Raw genomic sequence first — 24,555 nt, 5'->3', positions numbered from 1 at the left:
TCCTATAAATTTATCATCTGTAGAAAGATCTGGGGTTGGCTTGGTTGGAGCAGGGAACTAGAGCAATGCCTTCCCAAAAAAAAAAAAAGAGAAACCTGGCTGGGGGAGATCTGACTGGCCTCAGTGCACCTAGGCATCTTGCCTATAGACTTTATTGTTGTCTCAGTTTTTTTTTTTAAAACAAGCTGTTCCAGAATAATGAAAAGAATGACTGAATTTACTAGACTCTGCAGATCTGGAGAATCTGTTTCAAATATTTGCCATAAATATGAGCTAAGAATAGGACATTTATGTACTCAGTTGGGGGCAATTGCATGCCCTAAAGAAGGGACAGCACATAGTTGCTTATCTGTCTGAGGTACAATTTGGGTCCTTGGGTTTACTTCCCCATGCTCCAGTGGAGTCTTTTATTTATCTTCCCTCGTACAGTTCCGAGCGCTGGCTAGTATAGTTTGTGGGGAAGGAGGCTGTGCAGAGTCACGGCTTTGCCCACTCTCTGCTCTCCTGTGTAGCTGCTTCCTCTTTCCTGTATTGTAGCTGGTGGAAGGGGGCAAAGCAAAGGAGCACCTTACACCCTCTGTGTAGGTGCAAAGAAGAAGCCATAATCTTGCCCTGGGGGGCCAGATCCTATGAAGAGTGTAGTCTTCCTGATTTCATTTGGGAATTCAAAGCGGTCAGCACCTTGCAAGATCATTTTTGATCTTGCACCTGTTTTACATCAATGTAATTCGATTGACTAAACATGGAGTTACTTCTGATTTTACCCCACTTTAAGCAAGATCAAGACCGTGTGTGTGTGTGTTTTCAAGGTTCAGATGTTGTGAAAAGGAAATAAGCATGTAAAACATGTTGGGTCAGATTCATCCCATTTGGCTTTAATTGAGTTGCAGAAGCGGTCAGTTTGATTTGTTATGTTATCTTCACATGTCATGCACCTGGCATCTAAAAGTAACATTAATTTAAAATGTTGGGTGATTCACATGTAGCCAGTCTTCAAAATCATTGATTGTGTTTCAAGCCAGCCAGTTGCAGGAACATATAAGGTTTGCCTAGAAGATTGTAAACTTTGTCACAATTGAACACAATTGTGCATAATAAAGTTAAATGGCGCAGTAAGGGAGCGAGGTGCCCAAATCCCATTGGAAAATTCCAGTCTTAATTACCAGTGTAGACCAGGACAAATTGCCTTTTAGTATCATATCTGGAAATAGTGACTTAAACCAGTAGGGGTAAAATTTCCAAATATGCCCCAGTGACTTACGAGCTGAAGTTGCTATAAACGTTAAATGAGACCTAGGCACATAAGTCAGTTAGGTGATTTTTGAATTTTTTTCCCAAAAGCCCATGCATAAATAAAAGGTTTAGTACAATGTAAGCCAAGACTATTTGTTTTTAAAAGAAACGCTTTTATAAGTGGTATAATATTTCCTGTAACTGAACATACCTGGGTTTGTTCAGTGGGTTTTTTACTTATTTATACTATCTTTTATGATCTAACGATGCTTAGTCTTTTTCATCCAAGGGTGTCTCAGCACCTCATAAAGGTGGATGAGCATGATTTCCATATTACAGATGGGGAAACTGAGGCACAGATTGCTCAAGTGATTTGGCCAAGGTGACCTGAGTTAATGGCCTGCGTTTCCTTCCACATGTTATATAACAAGGCCTTGGTTAACCTGAAAAATCTATTTAACTTTCATTGGGGGAACCCAACTCTACATTTTATAAATTAGTATCTATAAATACATGATTATTTTCAACTTTGAAATGCATCCATACTTTTTATAAACCAATCCTTTTCAGTAAAATACAGACCACTTCTGCTGCTTTGTAATATATTCATGTTTCATACAATTTTTTGGGGGGGTGATATGGCGGTTTATAAGCGTGCCTGGTACAGTTAGCAGGGTTGCAAGATACATAGAACAAGACTGACCTTGTTTTATAAATTTTAAGCTATAAAAATCAAACCCTGGGGACTTCATATTTTCATAAATGTATAGGACATGTTCTCAAGTTTTGTGATGCTTCCTTAAGCCGTGTGATTTCCATTTTCAGCTGATGTACGTTCTGGCATAGGAAAGAAGGGTTCTTGTCATCTAGCATGAATTAATTTTAAGCGCCCCATCTTGCAAACACTTACTGTAATGAGACTGCTCGTGCACTCGGTAGTAAGCATTTGTAGGATCAGGCCCTACATTATGTGTTGCTTGAAAAACACGATCCAGTTTATGGGAGTTGTTTATTACTTGAAGTCAAATATTTGGAATGGTATTTGGATTAAAACTATGCTGAATTTCAGAATCCTGATCTGGGTGCTGAAAGGCTGTCTTCCTCCCTCTCCTACTTAGACACATGAAGATTCACGAGAAGGATCCAAACAGCACTGCAAGTACAACTCCTCCATCTCCTCTGAAGCGCAGACGATTATCCTGTAAGAGGAAACTTAGTCATGAGCCTGAGACAGACAGAGAGGAACGAACCCCCGCAAAAAAGGTTCTTTACAATGCATGTTGCAGAATCTGTTCCTGACAACCGTTTTCCCCATTTCAATTTCCTAACCTCTCATATCTGATATTTACCTAATTGTGCATGAAAGAACCTATCCAGAAAACACTGTCAAGTTAAAATCATATATATTTTTAAAACACAGATGTTCTTACCTGTGTTGTTAACATCTTAGATTATTCAAATTGAAAGAGTTTCAACATCTCTTTTTACATTTCACTATTTAAGCTGTTTTTCCTTTTTGTATTTCAATTTGGACAATGAAAATTAGACTGGGGGAGGGGGGAATAAATTACCCATTTAGGTTGAAACTCAGTCTGATGTGTGGAGGATTGTGTTATTTTTTTGATAAACCTAACAGTCTTGGAAGGCCTTTAAAGCTCAAGTCACTAATATTTACTTTCAATCTTGACAACCGTTTAAATTTTTTCTCTGGAAAATTTATAGTCGGTTTGTAGTCCATTTCACATTGAGGTTCTCCCATACTAACATACTGCTGCAGTATTTATCCTTCAAACACTCCAAAGAAATATTTATTAATTTGAAAAAAAATAAGTTGCCATTGGCATTTTTTAATAAACTATTTCTATTGGGCTTGAGTTTCATAACAGCTTGTTTATACAAAACATAAATTCAATACCAAATTTAACTTGACAGTGGCCCTTTATACTCTTTAGGCTAGCAGTAACTCAATGTAGACATCTCTTGTTTCTGTGCGTTCTTTTTTTCCTGTAATTAGAAGATGTCTATAGAAAACATGAACAATTTTACTGCTCTTCTCTGGATCACTTGAGTTAGAGGCTGGCAGTGATTCATTGGCATAAATAACCTAGGCTGACAGCCTGGTTTGTGATGGGGGAGGGGTAATGATGCTAGTTAAATGGTCAGCAGAGTTGAACATCTCACGTGCACATTTTCTTCCCTGTTAAAGTTGTTTATGAATTGTTTAGTTCTCATAAGCAATGACGATCTGAGGTGATGCAGCTGTACCTTCTAAAGGACTAGTTAACATTTAGCTGATGTATCTTGTTGATCCGGCAGCGCTCTGTCTCTCTCTGGAGTGAGTCATTTTCAGTAGCCTGTAGCAAAGTCATGGGCTGGTACATTGTGACAGAAAGGCTCTGCCTGGATTGCATGTTTGGCTCACTGAGTGTAGTCCTTGTGACGGGCGTTTTCATCTCTCCGAAGGTTGTCGAGGAGGCTCAGTCCAGTGAAGTGGAGAAGAAGGCTGAGGAGGAAGTTTATCGTTGTCCAGTGTGTTTCAAAGAATTTGTATGCAAGTATGGGCTGGAGACCCATATGGAGACCCATCCAGATACCTCACTGAGGTAAGAAATAGGCCTGGACATGCTCCCTGTCACCAGAGGACTGTGTGGGAGGTTCCATTCCACCTTTTACACTGTTAACGGACTCCATTTGTGGCTTTGAACATGTTGCTTAACCTTTCTGCCCCACGTTCCCCATCTGTAAATGAGGAGTAATACAGTTTGTCTCACAGGGGTGCTGTGATGCTTAATTGGAAAAAACCATGAATTTTGGGGGGAGGGGCGGGAAAGCTGTCAAAAATCAAATTTTTGATGAAAAGCTTAATCTAACTGGAAGTTCGGAAAATTTCGACCAGCTTTATGTACAGAGTGTTTTGAAGATGAAAACCAGTTATAAGTGTTAATTACTAACTGACTCCCCTCTTTTAGGGGTGGGGGAAAGAAGAAGGAATGGATGGAGAGGATGGTTATAGTAACCAGTCATGCAGAAATGATTTTTGCTTTAAATAAGGGCAGGGGAGTTCCCATGTATAAGAAGCGATCTTACCAAAAATGTACACTTTTATGCTTTACCTTCTGAAATGTGAAGTATCAGATAGTGGTTTAAGGAAGAAAAATTTACAGTTAAACAATGTTTTTTAGATGTCATTTCATTTGGTTCAGAAGGTATAATTTTTTGTCTGAGTGATTGCTGTGACATTTCCTGTTTTTATAACAGAAAAAGGTAAATCCAAATGCATGAAGACCTAAATAACACAGATTTCAAGTCTGGTTTAAATACTTGGAAATTAAATATCTCCCATTGAAGAGCAGCAATAAATCACTCATGTACAGAGTTGGACACCTTTGTTGACTTGACTCTTCACCCTTCTGAAAAGATTTCTATTTCTGAGGATTTGTTTTCCTACTGGATGGTGCAGGGCAGGGTTGGAGTGTGGGAGTCTGTTGGAATGAGGCTGCTCTTTGTGACTTATCCACATAAGGATAAAAGGTGTGTCTGTAAAATGTTTTAACACTTTCTAAAATGCTAGCACTTATAGCTCACCTTGGCCAGCTAACCTTGAAATGCAGCAAGCTAACATGTTTTAAAAACCCACCTTTCATCCTAGTCTAGACAAGCCCCAGGGCATTATTTGCCCTGGGCTGGCCCAATATAGCAGACTGGTCCCCCATGAAGTATTAGGTTTTAATCAAATTAGAGATTTTTAATAAAAAAAGGGGGGGGGGGAAGGGCAATGGATATGATAGCCACTGCAACTGGTTGTGCTGTCACTGCAGTGCAGGGAAGCAAAAGATCCTCACTTTTATTTGTCTTCTTGCGTTAAAAACAAAAATCCTTAAATTAGGCCTCCTCTACACTGGGAGTTTGTGCTGGTTGCGGCTATCCGTGTCCTGCCACAATGTAGCTGCAGCGGTGCGTACTTGTCCTAGTCTAGACAAGGACAAGCATGGTGTACCCTGCCTGAAACCCAGTGATACTTTACCAGTATAAACCATGGGCTTGGCTACACTTATATTTTATAGCGCTCTAACTTGCTGGCTCAGGGGTGTGAAAAATCACCCCCCTCAGTGCAGCAAGTCAGGGCGCGTTAAAGCGCTAGTGTAAACAGACTTCGAGTGCTGGGAGCTAATCCCTTCCTGGAGGTGGATTACCAGGAGCGCAGGGAAACCTCTCTCCCAGCTCTCGCGCGTGACCACACTCACACTTCAAAGCGCTGCCGCGGAAGCACTTTGAAGTTTCCAGTGTAGCCATGCCCCATGGCTTCCTTGTCTATTCATGGGGTTTGTACCAAAGCAGCTGTGTCAGTGACTGGCCATCGATTATTGGAATTGGAGAAATTTCCCAATAGTTGACTAAGTGTTTTGTTTGTTTTTAAAATTTCCCACATGGTCTGATTTTTTTTCAGTGTGTGTGTTTATTATTGTAAGACTGTTCTGTCTTCCACACACATACAAATGCTGTGAGGCCGAGTGCACTAACCTTTTCCCACCATCTAGGTCACCAATGTAGCTCTCCCCGTGGATTCAGAGGCATAAACACGGTACAGGAAAAATGTTCCTGGTGGTTTTTAATCACCATATCGTGTAGATGTAGCACTGCACTGGTGGTAGCTGCAGCAGGTCATTTTTCAGAAAGGTTCTTGTGTAAACAGCCTCTCTCACACACTTCTGCTTGTCAGAATCAGGAAAGGGAGCACTGCCCAGTGGTTTGTAGCCTCTGGGTCAGTATATGAGACTCTGTAATTTACAGGGTGGGCCTTTACCCTTCCCTTCTTGTCAAATGAACAACTTTACATCAGAGGGCTAGCTGTTTGAAATGAAAGAAAAAGACACAGGACATTGTCTTCCTGAGTGCTGCTTGTTTATGCAAAGCCTCAGAGCTGTGAGTACCTCATTGTTTACTTACAGCAGAATAAACAATACTTAATCCATTGATTATGTGAGCAGGGTTCCTTTTGGGAGAGTACCTTTTGGTTATGTAAAATCTTAAGTCCTGCATCTTTGTCTGATAATTATGGTAAGAACTGCTCTACCCTTTGGGCAATAAATAGAGCCCTTTGTTATGCTAACAATTGGCTTGAGGTACTGCAGCTCCTTCATGGAATTAACCTCTCTGGGTAGCCTCTCATCCCATTGAACTCTCTGGAAGCCACACCCTAATTAGCAACATTAGTTGGATAGAGCAACATTGTCTCACTGTCTTGCAGTGACCATTATCAGTGGGAGGTGGCACAACAGTGCTGTTTTTATCCTCTTTCTCCCCTGCTTGGGTTATTTAAAGAAGCCAGTGATTTCTCTGCAGGGCTCCAGCTATTTTGGTGAGTTTGTATCCTAGCGTTGATATAATTAGCTGAGCTGAGAAATGCTATGCAGCCAACAGGGAAAAGGAGAAATCTCACACAGAGGCTTACTTCTGTGGAATCTTTTGTGGCTCCCTCCTGTTGTCAAAAATGGAAAAATACCTGTAAATGTCACCTGATGGACCACTCACAACTGCATCAGCAGCACCAGCAAAACTCAAGAAGTATGAGACATGAGGATTTCCTGAGGAGAAACCTCTAGAGGCAGTGTGTGAGGTTTCTCTTCTTTCCCTTGGCAAGTACAATGGAAGAGGCTTAAAGTAAAATCTGTGAGGGTTTTTTTTTTTTTTAAAGTACGTACACCAAAAATCTCTTCACTTGGTTTTACTCTAACCAAAGGTTACCCTTTTTCCCCCCGCCCCAGCTATCTTCACTTCTCTCTGTACCCGTGATTGAAAGGGCTTTTAATTTTTCCTCCCTCACAGCTTCAGGGGGACACAATGACATTTTTCCCTACCCTAAACACTCTTTGCTCTTCAGAACAGAGACGAGGGAGGGGCTAATCATTCTGCAGGCCAGCTTTTAACACCTATCAAAAGCCTTCTAGACACATTTTAAAATAAATATATATTTTTATTTAATTACAGCAACTGCAAGAAGAGCTCATGTGGCTTCAGATGTGTTGGCCTGCATCTTAACGAGCCTTCAGAGAGCTTTTCTGTTGGGTTAAAAACTAGTTTAACTGAGCTGACTTGATTGAAAAATGTACTCTTTTGGGCCATTCAAGACGGTGCCTTTAAATGCACGATCCTAAACTCTTAACTTCTGTACAGGAGCCCAGCAAATTGATAAAATAGAAATGCCATTATGTGGAACATATTGCCCACCCTTGGGTTATCAGCGGGGTTGTGAACTTTAGATCCATTGTAAAGACATTTACCACTTGAGCTAATGGAGTAACTGGTAACTGTAGAAGGCTCTTAGATGAAATCTTACAAACTTCTGTTAAGCATGTCCGAGCAGTGATTTTTTTTTAAATTATTTTTATTAGGCTTATAACTGAACCAAATTTGGGTAGATTTTCAGAAAGGTAGTGAAGGCACCCTTGGGCAATACATCCCATGCCAAATTTTAAATGCCATGGAAATGCTAGAGCTTCTCAACAAAACAGTTGTGAGCTCTTATTAACATAGGGGGAAAACTGACATCTTCCCAAACTTCATTTTCAGAATCAGCTGATCCATTTTTCTAAAGCTTTTCACAAAAAATTTCAGCTGGAGGCAGACCCTAGGCATGGAAAATTTCAGACCAAACAATGAAAGTTTCGTAAAGTTATAAGCAACTGAAAATTGGGTCTTAATACTTTCCATTTTAGGCAAATCTAACTTTAGGTGGTGTTCCCAGCACTGTCTAAGCAGAATAATTACTTGAACTTTAGTGTTCAAATGATGGAATCCTGGTGTTATATGACATCACATACGAGGAACAAGTCAGTTCCTGTATCCCAGAGATGGGCTCCTGCTTGCAGTTCAGGTCAGGCTGAGTTTGTTACATTTTCTGGCAACACCTGTTGTAGGTGGCAGGATGCTGCACAGAGAGGCTGCATTAGGCCTCAATCCTGCAAAAGCTTATAGAAGTGCTTAACTTTAAGCATGTGAGGAGTCCGATTGAAGTCATGCCACGGTGAAAGGGCCTTTGTGCTTGTATTCAAAATTATACTTGATAAATAAAGTAATGACACTTTTTAAAAGTATCTAGAATATTTCACATTTACAGCAGTATATTTCTGTCCTTTGTTATGATAGTTCCTTTAATCAGCAACCAAGAGAGAAACTAGCCAGGAGACTGAATTGTAGGATTTTCTTAAAGTGCACTGAAATTATTTTAGAAAACAACAAAAAAGACTCATTTAAGATCACAAATCATTTATATTTATCTAGGATATATCTGTAGACTTAAAAATGACAAAATAAATACATTTGAAAACAAAATGCTGATGAAAATAATTTACTTATTTGCCAAGACCCAAAGTTCTGTGTTTGTCTGCTTACATGACGACACTGCCACTTGAAGTAGCATGTAATACCAGAGAGGCGTGCTCTGTGTAATACTATAAAATTTCATACCTGTTTTCTAGTACCAGTGCAAGCATAAATCAGGTCCAAGCCTTTTCAGCACATTGTAAATCTGAAAATCGCTTTCATGACACTGTGCTGAATAATCTTGAGCCCAACATACACAAGGACATACACTATTGCCAAGTGCTGGAGGAAAGGTATGAAATATTCCAGCATAGATGCCCCCACAGACTCCTTACTTCTGGTTTTGGCAAATTAAGAACCCTGCCATTTCACCTTTGTAATTATAGTCATCATTTTAAATTGTATTAGTGAGGATAGTTTACCCAGCCTAGTCTAGTAACTGCTACTAGACAAAAGGGGTCAGTTGCATGACATTGTCAATTTAATTCACTGGCATCCTGTTCTGTCACAAGAGCTCCTTGCTTTGAGAGTTTAAACAATGTCCTGCTGTTAGAAACAACAAACCAGATTTGGATGTCATTTACACCATTTTAAATCCAGAGTAACTCCAATGAGCTGATTTGAGTCACCCACATGATTGAGATCAGAGTGTGGCTTCATACTGGTAAGTCCTATAAGCTCTCAAAGAAACTGCGGAATCACCTGATCAACATCCTCTACAGCAAACAGGGAAAGATTAAGAATGAGCTCTCAAAAATGGATACTCTCATAAAAAAACAACCTTCCACACAAACTTCCTCATGGCTGGATTTTACTAAAACTGGACAAGCCATTTACAACGCACACTTTGCTTCTCTACAAAAGAAAAAGGACACTAAACTTTCTAAACTACTACATGCTACAAGGGGCCACAGCAATGGTTCCCTCAACCCACCTAGCAATATTGTTAACCTATCCAACTATACTCTCAGCCCAGCAGAAGCAGCTGTCCTATCTCGGGGCCTCTCCTTCTGCCTCTCCACCCCCATGAACATGATACAGTTCTGTGGTGACCTAGAATCCTATTTTTGACGTCTCCGACTCAAGGAATATTTCCAAAATACCTCTGAACAACATACTAATCCACAGAGGCCTCCCTACCAACACTACAAAAAGAAGGATTCTAGGTGGACTCCTCCTGAAGGTCGAAACAGCAGACTGGACTTCTACATAAAGTGCTTCCGCCGACGTGCACGGGCTGAAATTGTGGAAAAGCAGCATCACTTGCCCCATAACCTCAGCCGTGCGGAACGCGATGCCATTCACAGCCTCAGAAACAACTCTGACATCATAATCAAAAAGGCTGACAAAGGAGGTGCTGTTGTCATCATGAATAGGTCGGAATATGAACAAGAGGCTGCTCGGCAGCTCTCCAACACCACTTTCTACAAGCCATTATCCTATGATCCCACTGAGAGTTACCAAAAGCAACTACAGCATTTGCTCAAGAAACTTCCTGAAAAAGCACAAGATCAAATCCGCACAGACGCACCCCTGGAACCCCGTCCTGGGATATTCTATCTATTACCCAAGATCCATAAACCTGGAAATCCTGGGCGCCCCATCATCTCAGGCATTGGCACCCTGACAGCAGGATTGTCTGGCTATGTAGACTCCCTCCTCAGGCCCTACGCTACCAGCACTCCCAGCTACCTTCGAGACACCACTGACTTCCTGAGGAAACTTCAATCCATCGGTGATCTTCCTGATAACACCATCCTGGCCACTATGGATGTAGAAGCCCTCTACACCAACATTCCACACAAAGATGGACTACAAGCCGTCAAGAACACTATCCCCGATAATGTCACGGCTAACCTGGTGGCTGAACTTCGTGACTTTGTCCTTACCCATAACTACTTCACATTTGGGGACAATGTATACCTTCAGATCAGCGGCACTGCTATGGGTACCCGCATGGCCCCACAGTATGCCCACATTTTTATGGCTGATTTAGAACAATGCTTCCTCAGCTCTCGTCCCCTAAAGCCCCTACTCTACTTGCGCTATATTGATGACATCTTCATCATCTGGACCCATGGAAAAGAAGCCCTTGAGGAATTCCACCATGATTTCAACAACTTCCATCCCACCATCAACCTCAGCCTGGTCCAGTCCACACAAGAGATCCACTTCCTGGACACTACAGTGCTCATAAACAATGGTCACATAAACACCACCCTATACCGGAAACCTACTGACCGCTATTCCTACCTACATGCCTCCAGCTTTCACCCTGACCACACCACACGATCCATCGTCTACAGCCAAGCTCTGCGATACAACCGCATTTGCTCCAACCCCTCAGACAGAGACAAACACCTACAAGATCTCTGTCAAGCTTTCTTACAACTACAATACCCACCTGCGGAAGTGAAGAAACAGATTGATAGAGCCAGAAGAGTTCCCAGAAGTTCCCTACTACAGGACAGGCCTAACAAAGAAAATAACAGAAGGCCACTAGCCGTCACCTTCAGCCCCCAACTAAAACCCCTCCAACGCATTATTAAGGATCTACAACCTATCCTGAAGGATGACCCAACACTCTCACAAATCTTGGGAGACAGGCCAGTCCTTGCCTACAGACAGCTCCCCAACCTGAAGCAAATACTCACCAACAACCACATACCACACAACAGAACCACTAACCCAGGAACTTATTCTTGCAACAAAGCCCGTTGTCAACTGTCCCCACATATCTATTCAGGGAACACCATCACAGGGCCTAATAACATCAGCCACACTATCAGAGGCTCGTTCACCTGCACATCCACCAATGTGATATATGCCATCATGTGCCAGCAATGCCCCTCTGCCATTTACATTGGTCAAACTGGACAGTCTCTACGTAAAAGAATAAATGGACACAAATCAGATGTCAAGAATTATAACATTTCATAAACCAGTCAGAGAACACTTCAATCTCTCTGGTCACGCAATCACAGACATGAAGGTCGCTATCTTAAAACAAAAAAACTTCAAATCCAGACTCCAGCGAGAAACTGCTGAATTGGAATTCATTTGCAAATTGGACACTATTAATTTAGGCTTAAATAGAGACTGGGAGTGGCTAAGTCATTATGCAAGGTAGCCTATTTCCCCTTGTTTTTTCCTATCCCCCCCCTACCCAGAAGTTCTGGTTAAACTTGGATTTAAACTTGGAGAGTGGTCAGTTTGGATGAGCTATTGCCAGCAGGAGAGTGAGTGTGTGTGTGTGTGTGTGTGTGTGTCCCGGGGGGGGGGGGTGAGAGAGCCTGGATTTGTTCTGGACATGGCCCACCTTGGTTACCATGCACATTGTAGGGAGAGTGGTCACTTTGGATGAGCTATTACCAGCAGGAGAGTGAGTTTGTGTGTGTGGTTTTTGGAGGGGGTGAGAGAACCTGGATTTGTGCAGGAAATGGCCCACCTTGATTATCATGCACATTGTGAAGAGAGTTGTCACTTTGGATGGGCTATTACCAGCAGGAGAGTGAGTTTGTGTGTAGGGGGGTGGAGGGTGAGAAAACCTGGATTTGTGCTGGAAATGGCCCAACTTGATGATCACTTTAGATAAGCTATTACCAGCAGGACAGTGGGGTGGGAGGAGGTATTGTTTCATGATCTCTGTCTGTATATAATATCTGCTGCAGTTTCCACGGTATGCATCCGATGAAGTGAGCTGTAGCTCATGAAAGCTCATGCTCAAATAAATTGGTTAGTCTCTAAGGTGCCACAAGTACTCCTTTTCTTTCTGGGGCAGAAGGTAATTCCTAATCATCTCAAGGAAACAAAAAAACCATGTAGCCAAACTGGAGTCTGTCACTGACTAAATAAAGTAAAACTGAGTAATAAAACAGGGTGAGGTTTATTAGAGCATCTGTCCTTGTGGTGATTTGTCAGAACAGACTAGAATTTTAGCTACAGTGAACTCTAGCGTTTTTATTTAAAAGAGAACGAAGAAATTCTACAGAGCACTTGAGTCCTGCTCAGACATAGAGACTGCATGGTCACATCAGGGATCTCATTGTGCTGTGAGCCTGGGAATCTGAAGCTGCTGGATAAGATATCAGATAGTGAGTGGATGCAGAGAGGACATCCCCTGTGTGAAGTTGTGTAGGATGTCACAGGGTGTTGAATATCTAGCTTGGTTACAAGAATAGAAACAGGATGACGTGCTGAGTGTACTACAGAAAGGAGCTTTGTGCGTGGGCGGCGGTTTGAGGCTGGTAAAGCAGGTCGTTAGTGTGCTAGTCCATCCCATCTCCCAGGATTTGTTGCACTAAAAAGACTACTTGGTGCTAGTGACCGCATCAGCAGGGGAGCAGCTGAACAGGTACTGAGCATGGTTTAGCTGCAAGTACAGACAAGGGTAAGCCATGTTCAGTACAGGTTCAGCTATACCCATTGCTGACACCTGTTGTCATCAACAGAGAGCTGTTCTAGTGTAGACAAGCTCTCGGAGAGAGATGTGCTTTCTTCCTAAGTAATGTAGTGAGAGAGAACATTTATTGGGGCCCTTTTCTGTAGCAAATATCCTTTTATTAATTTCTGCAAAAGCTTTCTAAAATATGCAACTACTGGGTATTTGAAAGGAACATGAAGTACTGAATTTTCAAAGGAGACTGCAAGAGGTAAAATTGCATTTGTGTGCCCATAGGCACGTCTGTACATTTACCCATCTGTGTGTGGTGCAAATGAAGATTTTTGTGGCCATTTGGTACTGAAACATACGATTTTTTTTTCCAGGTACATTTGTAGTCATTTTTTAAAAAATAGATCAACATTGTTTCTGATCAGATGTAGCTCTAGCTCTGTGATTCTGTCTAGCAGCCTTCTTGATGCGTATCTTTTAGGACCAAAGTCATAAACTTAATTATAAGAAAATTAGCTACATTTTTTGTTGTACAAATAACTGTGGGCCATATTCTGTGTCCTCTTATTTGTGCTAAGTTGTACCTTACTCCATAAATAATTCCATTGAAATCAGTGAGGCCACTTGCAGACTGAGGTACAACTCTACCCGAGTGGAGATGTCCGAATCTGTCTTGACGTTACAAAAATCGGTCATTTGCTAGTAAACAGAATTCACTAAGTTGCTGCCAGAAATGTGAAGTGCTTCCCCCTTATTTTTTAAAAAGGTGAGGAAGAATGTCAAGAACTAATCGAGTAATCTGTTCAGAAAGTATCTTATGATTTTATCTGGTAATGGTGAGCTTCACCTGAGTTACTTTGAGTATGGGAGTTATGATATATTAATGCTGAAACTGACTCTGCAGCATACCAGCAAGTTCTAAAATACTGTCTTTGGAACTTCACCCTGGTTTATATCAGAGCTGCACAAGCTTCTACACATTGGTCCAGACTGCAAGAGTAATGTGCAGCATTTGGAATGTACATAGCATTGTGCCCTTGCTAAGCATCATCCTATAAATAGAAAGTCTGATGAAATGGTTCCAGCCTTACTGCATCCAAGGTCAGGGGGTTGGTTGTTTTTTTTGTTTTGTTTTGTTTTTTTCTCGGGGTGGGGGTGGGGAGAGGGAGAAAGAGGTTGAAAGTAAGGAGACGAAATAAAAGCAAAGAGAACAGGCCATGGAGAATGAGGGAAAAGTTAAAATAAAAGCCCCACCTTTGTTGACTTAACTAGAGCTGCTTGCATCAGAGGCCTAGTCTGCTATGTCAGAAACTTCCCATTGTATACAAGGGAAGTCTCTCTTCAGCCTTGTGCTTTGTGCAGATTTTGCACAGTGTAGTATTGTAATGTGCAGCTTTTGTACTAACCCTTACATAAGCAAACTTGTCAGGCTCTTGCTCTGTGTTCACACCACATTGAATCTGGGTTGAAAAAAATGGAGTTGTCTTGTTGGAAGAGTAGAGAATGGGAGAAGGCATGTATTATACATCTGTGACTGTAGCTGAGTAGATTCTCTGGGATCTTTGGGAGACAGCAGCCGTGGTCAGAGAGCTGCCACTATTCCATCACTCTGTCTACCAGCAACTGGAAGAGATTAGAGCAGCTGTTTGACATCATTTCTCAGGGCTGTGGGTAGGGAGGGAGGGGAGGGAAGGGGGTTGTCCAGAAAGGAGTTGAATGTCTGGAACCGGGTGGGGCTAAAAAAGAGCATAAACCAATTCATTCTCCTTCCGTCCCATCTCTCCCTGGAAGAGAAGGCAAGAGAAGTAAAATGTGAACAATTAAATCCTTTCAAGAAGGAATGTCTGTCACTTGATAAGAACTTTACAAACGAAATTGAAAATTTTAAATTTAAAAAACTTCTTTCGGGAGGTAAGGGGGAAATTATTACAGCATTCTCCACAGTTGAAACGATCAGTGATAGAACTGTGATTCCCTTGCTGTCCTTTCCCCACCTATGCGTTTGGAGTAAGAAGTTAGATTACACCTTCTCATCTATCTCCCCCCCCCCCTTGCCTCCCATAACCTCCCTACCTTGTTCCACTATCCTTGTAAAATGCCAGCACAGTATTTTGCATTGGTCCTTAAAGATGGCATTAATCCTAAGGACGATGTGAACTAGAAAACAGAGGAATGCCATATGGATTCAAACTTAATGCTGACACATTGGGAATTCAAGTGTGAGGAGCTGGATGATTTATTAGTGTAGCTTTGTGTTAAAGGATTCTGTCATAGACTGTTTTTTATAGCTAGTTTTAATTTATTCTGTTTGTGACAGTCACTTAAAATATTGGCTAGAAAAGGACAAAATTGGTATGGAAAAAATGTTCATGCATTTTCAAAATCTGCTTTATAGATTCATAGATATTTAGGTCTCCTCCTGCATAACGCAGGCCACAAAATTTCACCCACCGCTCCTACAAAAAAAAACCTCACACCTATATCTGTGCTATTGAAGTCCTCACATCGTAGTTTAAAGACTTCAAGGAGCAGAGAATCCTCCAGCAAGTGACCCGTGCCCCATGCTACAGAGGAAGGTGAAAAACCTCCAGAGCCTCTTCCAATCTCCCCTGGAGGAAAATTCCTTCCCGACCCCAAATATGGCAATCAGCTAAACCCTGAGCATATGGGCAAGATTCGTCAGCCAGATACTACAGAAAATTCTTTCCTGGGTAACTCTGATCTCACCCCATCTAATAGCACCCATCACAGGCCATTGGGCCTATTTACCATGAATATTTGATTACCAAAACCATGTTATCCCATCATACCATCTTCTCCATAAACTTATCGAGTTTAATCTTAAAGCCAGATAGATCGTTTGCCCCCACTGCTTCCCTTGGAAGGCTATTCCAAAACTTCACTCCTCTGATACTTAAAAAGCTTCATCTAATTTCTAGTCTTTCTTTAAATGGAGACTGGAAACTAATATAGCTTTTGTTTGCTTCCATACTTGCACAACAGCCTTGTTTTGATCCACACAGCTCTGAGAATTTTACATTTTAGTCATCTAAAAGCTTATGCTTCTGGAACATTTAAACATTCTTTTTATCTAGGTCTTTTATGTAAAGCAGAGGCTAGTATTTATTTTAATTTCTCAGTCACAGAATGGTAGAGGTATAATAATTTAGAATTTGAAAGACATTGACTACTGAAATCTAAAATTGTAAGAGAGTTCAAATTAGGTGTCTGCTATTTGCCTGTACAGTCTTTTACTTAAAAATTACAGTGAACTACACATACAGGTGATTCTGCATCTTGTTTTAAAGGAGTCATTCCATTTTTTAAAAAAAGTTATTTACGTTGCTGACAAACTAGAATTGGCCCAGAGAATAAGATAATGACTAGTTACCTGCTTATGTAAACCTCTCTTGCATATGTACTTTAGTCATAGGTGCTGCACATTTTGGCTTGCCTCATGAACAAGGTACCCAGAGTTGACTACTTCTCAAAAGGACCTTAAAGTGTTTTTAATGTTTCCACATCAGCATTCTCCTTTAAATGGTACATTTTATTCCTCACCTTTGTAAATTTAGGGCTTGTTTACATTAAGATAATTTGCACCAGTGTGACTACTCTTGCAAACCTGTACTATAATAATGTAGAGGTGATGCATTGGCCCAAAAATGGGGATTAAGCTCCAAGTCAACCCCACTTTACAGTGGTGTTTCACATCTACAGTAGTGGTTGGCACCCGTAACTTCTGGAGCCTGTTTTTCCCCTCTCTCACTTTTTACACCAAAGTAAAGTGAGTATAAAATGCTACCAGATCAGAATGTGAATGTTTTCGCCCGCTTGGCATGGACCTGAAGGACAGCACAGGGTGCAAGGAGATTGAAAGTGAGGCCCATTATGAAACAGTCACAGGTGCACTGCAAATATTCTTTTTTTTTGTTCGCTTAGTTGCCTGTAGTTCAGGGGTTCTCATGACCCTTCAGGGGGTCGCAAGGTAGTTCCATGGGGGGTCGCAAGCTGCCCGCTCCATGGGCTGGCAGCCCTAATCCCCATTAAATTACATTTACTCCCCCTCATTTTTAATTTATATGGGGGGGGGGTCGCACTCAGAGGCTTGCTGTGTGAAAGGGGTCACGAATACAAAAAGTTTGAGAACCACTGCTCTAGTTGGAGAAATATTCAATTGCAGAGATAAAGTTCACTTTGCATTCCTATTTATAGAAAATGACAGCAAATGTTAGGAAATTCTAAAACAATTCCAGCCTACATCAAGTACAGCTGGAAACCTGTTTTGCAAGTACAATATCTTTACCTTCTTCAGATGTTCAGGTGTCACTCTACTAAAATCCTTTGTGGACTTCTATCTGTGTTTTACGTAATCATCCCATCCTTATTTGACTTGGCAATGGACATGGGGCATACTTGTTAGTTTGTAATGGGTTCACTGTGTAATGAATTGTAATGGGTTCACTGTAATTCACTGTGACTGAAGTATTGCCGTATGTTTCAAATGCTTTATTTGATGTGTCTTTTTTCATACTCTTTCCAAAGCCGTTAAGCACAGATGAAAAAAAGTTAAGCGTTCTCCTAAGCTATTTTCTTTGATTCTTAGGAATATGGTTTTCAGCTAGAAAGATTGTATTTGTATGTGGTTTTTCATTTAAAAGATGAAAGATAATGCTGTCCATAAAGCAAGAAGATAAAGGCCTGGCTTCCTAAATTAAACAAATAAAATAAAATAAGTTAAAAAAAAAACAACACATTTACAATGTGGTGTATTGTCAAGCATGACAACTTATTTTAAAATGGAATAATATGAAGATAGTTAGTATGTTGTTGACCATTCACTGGTATAATATGAAACTCCCCTTATCAGTTACAATATAAAGTGTAGCAATATCTGTATGTCTTTGTCATAGAGTTGGCATTCGTTTGTACAGCTGTGGTGCCATTGCATTGAAAGGTAAATTAATTGTACACAAAGAGCTCAGAGGTCCTTGGCACTTAATGAAAAAGTGTTGGGCAAAATGACTATACATTGACTCTGTAATGAAGACTGACAAGCCCAAGTGAGGTTTGCAAATCCTGGGAGACCTTAAGAGCCTACAGCTCTGTCTGCATTGCTCTGCATCAAGAATGGATTTACAATGACCTCCATTGTCCTTGGAGAGCATTTTAGAAACAAGGTGCCAAGAGTTAGCTGGGAGGCATTAGGATTGGCCTGTTGGAGTTAAGTGTCTCTGGCTGATAGAGGCTGTTCCAAAAGTTTCTGGGTGATGACTTTTCATGCCGGTTTTATTTCAGCTTTCTAAGTTGAAGCCATGTCAACAGGTGTTGAGTGTGAGACAGAATTTTTATTCACTACACTGTGCAATTTAAATCCTGAGATCGATCCTCTCTGATTCACTGCCTGAACCTTGGTACCTGTCTGTGAGATGGAGGAGTCTGAACCCCAAGAGAATCTAATCTGTGTGTTGCCTCTGAGAGAGGAGAGCAGGACATGCCTTTGTCTCCACTGTGTTGACTGTCTCACACAGCTCCAATACTTCTTTAAGATGTTCAGTCAAGGGGCAGTGATTTATACATCCTAGGGCCCAGCATAGCAATGGCAGTATTACCTAGAGCTGGTCATGAAATTTTTGTCAAAACATTTAATGAACAAAAAGGGTTTTCCAACCAAATCAAAAATCACTTGACTTTTTTCTTTCCTCTTTCTCTCCCCATCCAGCGCGGGGAAGAAGGAAGGGAACAAAAAAAATCCAAATTTTTTTCCTACATTTTTCTCCTTTTAAAGTTTAACGGAGAACACTTGCCATTTTTCAACCAGGTCTCTTGCCAACCTGAGGCAAGACTAGCAAATCCTTAAGACTGTAGATGGCGTAAGAGCACAGACAGCTATCGGGACTCTGCTCAAAGAAAGAATCTTGAGTATTGTTTCTGACGAGACCTCTGAAACCTAACAAGGACAGCATAAAGGCAGCCAGTATAGATCACACACAGAGTGGGCATAAGATGCTAGGACTGCGGTGCATCATTGAGATGTCAGCCTGAACTGGCTGTTAGCACTCCCTACAGAACTCTTATGTTCTGTCCAGATGCTGTGGTACTGTAGGAGACAAAGCTGCTCCATTAGCTGTGCTGTCTGTCAGATATGTTAAGTGGAGACAAGACCCTTTTATTCCTATTTAGTTTGTTCAGGTGGAAGTTAAAGAATGTATGGCACCATTTGAAAATACTAAAAGGGAGCTCTATACTCTCTGTTTCCTGCCTCTCAATAAAACAGATTTTAATGCCCAGAGCTGTGTCAGAGCTATTGCAGAGTGCACGATAGCTGCCATGTTTGTCTCCAGGCACATCTTTTACCTGTATTTAACTCATCCCTTTATAAAATGTGCTTTAGGATATATTGCATCTGAAAGGTTAGAGTGTATAGAAAACAAAATTTACTTCTATCAAATTTATGTGTTTGTGGCTTTGATCTATGAGTGGAGTCTATTTGCATTACCACAGTACAAACAAATAATAAGACATAGCAGAATGAACTTTCTGATCAAAGTAGCTAGGTTATATTGCAAGCCATGGAACCTTATGTAATAATACATACAATACTTTAAAGTTTATTCCTCTGTTCTGGCACCATGGAAAGTTACTGATGACACTATTTGCTTTCATGTTTGACATGTCATCTTTTCTAAGAGTTTATGCCTCTATGTTTATATGAGTTCTTTTGGTAATTATTTAACCCTTGACGCACTCCTTCCCATGTGGTCTCACACATGGGGTTTGTTGGGTGTTTTGTTTTTTAAAAAGAAAGGACAAAGCTTTACATCATAGAATAACAGGTATCACAGGCCTAGTAACAGAACAGCTGCAAATTATGATATTGAGAACTCTAACACATTGGTATTTCTCTAGCATGACCAAAGGCTGTCATCACATTTAGCAGACCCCTTGAAGTAAACAATTGCTTTGTAAATGTGTATGATTCCATATTTAATTGAATGCAGACAGTATGCTGGCAGTAATTATTAAGGTAATATGCAAGTGAACTGACAGTGGAGATAAAGCAGATTAAAGCTCAAGAGCATAATATTCATGTCCTATCCTTCTACACAGCATGATAACAAAAGCAGTGTTACATATACTTCACACTCGTTTCTTTCAGCACTTGGGGAACATGAGGTCAGCTACTTTGTGGGTGACTTGGTTATCTCTTTGTTTTCAGAGAAGAATTTAAAAAACAAGGTTCCATGAAAGTTTGTAAAGTGATAAAAAGAGTAGCAATGGCAGTGAGTTAGGGGTCAGGACAGAAGGGGACTGTTTCAGGACTTTGTCAGAGAAGCTCTTTCCAATTGCAGGATGTTTTCTCACCTTGAAGACCGTTATTGTGCTTTCAGTAAAACTGCCATGCATTTAGGTAAGGCGTAGCAGAAGTCAGGTTAGAAGATTAGCTAGTGATGATTTTTATTTTTTTACACTTTTTATTAATGGGACTCTGCAGTACTAGTAATAGTGGATGTCAAAAAAATTCTTCTTATGAGCAGTTTAAGGGAAAAATGACTTGAACACTGTTTTGTGGGTAAGTCTCTTATTGCAGAAAACCTCACTCTGGAGCACAGCATGGCAGGAATGCAAGAAATAGGGTTTAATGTGCAAATATTGCTAATAAAATTTCCACTGGCAGAGTTTAAATTACTGTTGTTCATTGGCATTTGCTTCTGTGAAAAGGACATCTTAATGCAAAGTTGACAGTATAGTGGCAAGGTACTGCTGATGGAAGTGATCTGTCTTTGTCTGAATTCAGTGTGAATGTTTTGCTTACTATTTACAGTGTTGAGATTTGAATTCTTCTTTATGGTATAAATCTAGGATACCAGATATTTAATCAAGTTCTTTACACTTGATCTTGGCATGTTGTCTAAATGTTGCTGCATTCTGAAAACCTTGAATTTTAAATGTGACATTTATAGTGCAAGTCAGCTTTGTGCAAATATTGTTTGGTGTGGGTATGGTATCAAAATGTGTTCGCTACTGCATCAGTCTTTGGGATACATTGACTATGAGAGTTGTGTGTATATAATATAAGACTTTTGAATCTGCTTCAGATGCTTTTTTCCAAAGAGGTTATACTCTAATGTAAAAGAAAGTGTGAGGTAGTGGTGTTACTTTAGGAAAACCAATGAAAGTATCCGCAAAAAGAAAAGGAGGACTTGTGGCACCTTAGAGACTAACCAATTTATTTGAGCATAAGCTTTTGTGAACTACAGCTACTCTGAAACAATGGAAGTGTGACAATGAAGTGGAGTGTAAAATAGTTTCTGCTATTTTATACATAGAAGTTTGTTGATAGGGTCAGTAGAAATTCTGTAATACAGTGAACAATAATTAAAAAGGTTTCAGAGTAGCAGCCGTGTTAGTCTGTATTCGCAAAAAGAAAAGGAGTGTGGTACCTTAGAGACTAACACATTTATTTGAGCATAAGCTAATTAAAAAGCCTATCAGTATATGATCTCTGGTGCTTGCTGACTTCAGTTTGACTTCTCATCCCTTCCTTCCCCACCGCTATGATTTTATGATGATTGTAGCACTTGAGTCCCAGAATTTGTACTTAAACTAAACAACATAAAGCTATCAAAGTAGATTGTTTGAGACAATGGGAACAGTGTCAGCATGCTGCGGTCCCAGTCTCTCTTCATTGTCTGTTAACATGTGACATTCGGGTTACATGTGCTGCATTCTTTGAACTTCCTGTGAACTTACTGTACTAGCCAGAAGCTGGTAGAAAGTGATCAGGATTAAAAACTGTCCTATTTGTGTTACTAGGCATTTTATGGGACACAACTTTATTTATTGTTACCAAGTTGTTAGTATGACAGAAAAGATGACCATTCTCCTTACACTTAAAATCACTCCGTGACTTTTTACTCTGTTCCTTTTCTTTCCAGGTGTGACACTTGTTGTATTACCTTTCGCACTCATCGGGGTTTGCTGCGTCATAATGCAGTTATTCACAAGCAGCTTCCAAGAGACCCATTGGGAAAGCCTTTCATTCAGAACAATCCTTCAATTCCAGCGGGCTTCCACGATTTGGGATTCACAGACTTCTCCTGTAGGAAATTCCCCCACATTTCTCAGGTATTCTATATCCCTAGCTCTGAAAATCGCAGCTATGCTTATCTGTTGAATTAATTGAAGGATTTTGTATTGGGTAATGCAGGGACTAGCTGTAGAATATTTTGTGGAAAGCTATAGAACATATTCAACCTTGTTAGATTCCACAATTTTCTTTTCGGTGTTAGCTCTCAAGTGGCGTCTTGTGTGGTGCCTTTTAGGTTAGTTTGCTAAAGGCTTTTTATAATATTTTTTTAAAGGAAAACTTTTTGGGCTGTTAAAAACTAATCTCCGCTCCTCCTCACAGTCCCCCAAACAAAAAATTAGTTTTGTTCCACATTTAAAATACCTATAAAAGACACATGGTGGAGGCAGGAATACGTGATGGGTTTTGCTCAGCTCTTTATATGTACATTTTGGTGTGGTATAGAGGTTTTATCAGTTTGTGAAATTTATATTACTTGTGCATGGTGACGCCTTGGGTGAGGTTAGACAGGTCCCCCAAATGTTTGCCTATAAAATCTTTACGCTACCCCCATACCTGCATAAATTCTGAACGTATTACAGAATTTACAGAAAAAAGCATTTTGTAAGTATTTTTGAGTTGTAAAATTTTGCACTAGAAATCTTGTTTATATCCCTCTACTTGCAGAGCCCACCTGCCTTAATTACCATGAGTCCAAATGTAGAGGGCTCACAAGGAGAAGAAAATTAAAATTAACAAATTTACAGTGCCTCTCAAAAAAAGACCTGAAATACATTTTTGTATACTGAAGGGTCCTGACTTAAAAGTCTAATACTTCAGGATCATCCAGGTCCAGTGAGTGCCCCATTAAGAAGCTGGTAATCTCTCCTTCTCAGTGGGATTAATCTCTGTTTTCTAGCTCTGGCAGGTTGCAAGATATTAGACCAGGGTGGGCAAACTACGGGCCGCATCCGGCCTGCGAGCTGTTTTAAGCCGGCCCGTGAGCCACACCATGCGGCTAGGCCCTGCTCCAGCGCTCTGACCGGGGTGCTGGGTTGGGGCTGCACCATGCGGTTCAGCCCTGCTCCTGTGCTGCGGCCAGGGTGCTTGGTCAGGGTCGCAGCACGCAGCTCAGCCCCGATCCGACCAGGGTGCAGGGTCGGGGGCCATACCATGCAGCTCCTGGAAGCCGCGGCATGGCCCCGCTCCAGCTCCTACACGCTCCAATGGGAGCTGCAGGGATAGTGCCTGCGGATGGGGCAGCGTGCAGACCCACCTGGCCACGCCTCTGCATAGGAGCTGGAGAAGGGATATGCCACTGCTTCCGGGAGCCTCTTGAGGTAAGTGCCACTCAGAGTCTGCACCCCTTGAGCCTTTCCCCATGCTCCAGCTCCCTGCCCCAGCCCTGATTCCCCTCCTGCTCTCCAAACCCCTCAATCCCAACTCGGAGTACCCTCTTGCACCCCAAACCTCTCATTCCCACCCCTGGGCCCGCACCTCAACCCCAATTTTGTGAGCATTCATGGCTCGCCATACAATTTCTGTTCCCTGATGTGGCCCTCAGAACAAAAAGTTTGCCCACCCCTGTACTAGACCTAAATTCTGTCACTGGCGCAGGACTGTGTATAGCTATCCCAGTCTGCATCTCAGAGTGATATGGTTTTTATGAAGGAATTCCACATTCAGAAAAGAAGGGAACATTTTTGGCAGGTTGATTTTTTTATTATTTTTATTACTAAATTGCTCAGAAGTTTGAAAAGTTAGAATTTGTCCTGGAAGGGCTGGATTAGTAGGCAGAAAGCAGATGATGTAGTCATAGGTTCCTATGAATGCAATTTATCACGTAATTATCACCACTACATGTATAAGATATTTTATATATATATATACGCACATGGTTTTAGGTATGGATAGTGTATGTAAAAATGTAATATAATTATTCTCCAGGATTCTGCACAGGATTTACCTTTCTTTAAAGGGAGATGAATTGTAGGGCGTTAACATGTTGTCTTTTTAGAAACATCATTTTGCTATCCCTGCCTGTCTGAGTTGTAAACCCTGGAGGATACCAGAATAAACAAAAATGTAGATTCTGTAAACATAGTGTCTGGTGGCAGCTTAAAGACTAACCAATTTATTTGAGCATAAGTTTTCGTGGGTAAAAACCTCACTTCTTCAGATGCATGGAGTGAAAGTTACAGATGCAGACATACTGACACATGAAGAGAAGGGAGTTAGTTACCTCACAAGTGGAGAACCAGCTTTGCCTCTCCTGGAATTGACACCTCCTCATCTCTTGTTGGGAGTGGACTACATCCACCCTGATCAAATTGGCCTTGTCAACACTGGTTCTCCACTTGTGAGGTAACTCCCTTCTCTTCATGTGTCAGTATATTTATGTCTGCATCTGTAACTTTCACTCCATGTATCTGAAGAAGTGAGGTTTTTACCCACGAAAGCTTATGCTCAAATAAATCTGTTAGTCTTTAAGGTGCCACCAGACTCCTTGTTGTTTTTGTGGATACAAACTAACACA

The 24,555-nt window shown here is 41.0% G+C and overlaps 1 protein-coding gene across 16 annotated transcripts in view; it reads left to right on the top strand.

Moving 5' to 3' along the window:
• RREB1 (ras responsive element binding protein 1) overlaps nucleotides 1-24,555 on the top strand; it is a 140,604-nt gene that overhangs the window by 93,363 nt on the left and 22,686 nt on the right. For all 16 annotated transcript variants that reach the window (XM_073332104.1, XM_073332105.1, XM_073332118.1 and 13 more), the window contains 3 exons: nucleotides 2,352-2,496; nucleotides 3,697-3,836; nucleotides 21,889-22,078. In XM_073332104.1, the coding sequence (XP_073188205.1) occupies nucleotides 2,352-2,496; nucleotides 3,697-3,836; nucleotides 21,889-22,078 (475 nt within the window). The remainder of the gene's footprint in view (nucleotides 1-2,351; nucleotides 2,497-3,696; nucleotides 3,837-21,888; nucleotides 22,079-24,555) is intronic.

This window comes from Lepidochelys kempii, chromosome 2 (genome assembly GCF_965140265.1).
Source record: "Lepidochelys kempii isolate rLepKem1 chromosome 2, rLepKem1.hap2, whole genome shotgun sequence".
NCBI lineage: Eukaryota > Metazoa > Chordata > Testudines > Cheloniidae > Lepidochelys > Lepidochelys kempii.
This window is presented reverse-complemented; position numbering and strand designations above follow the sequence as displayed.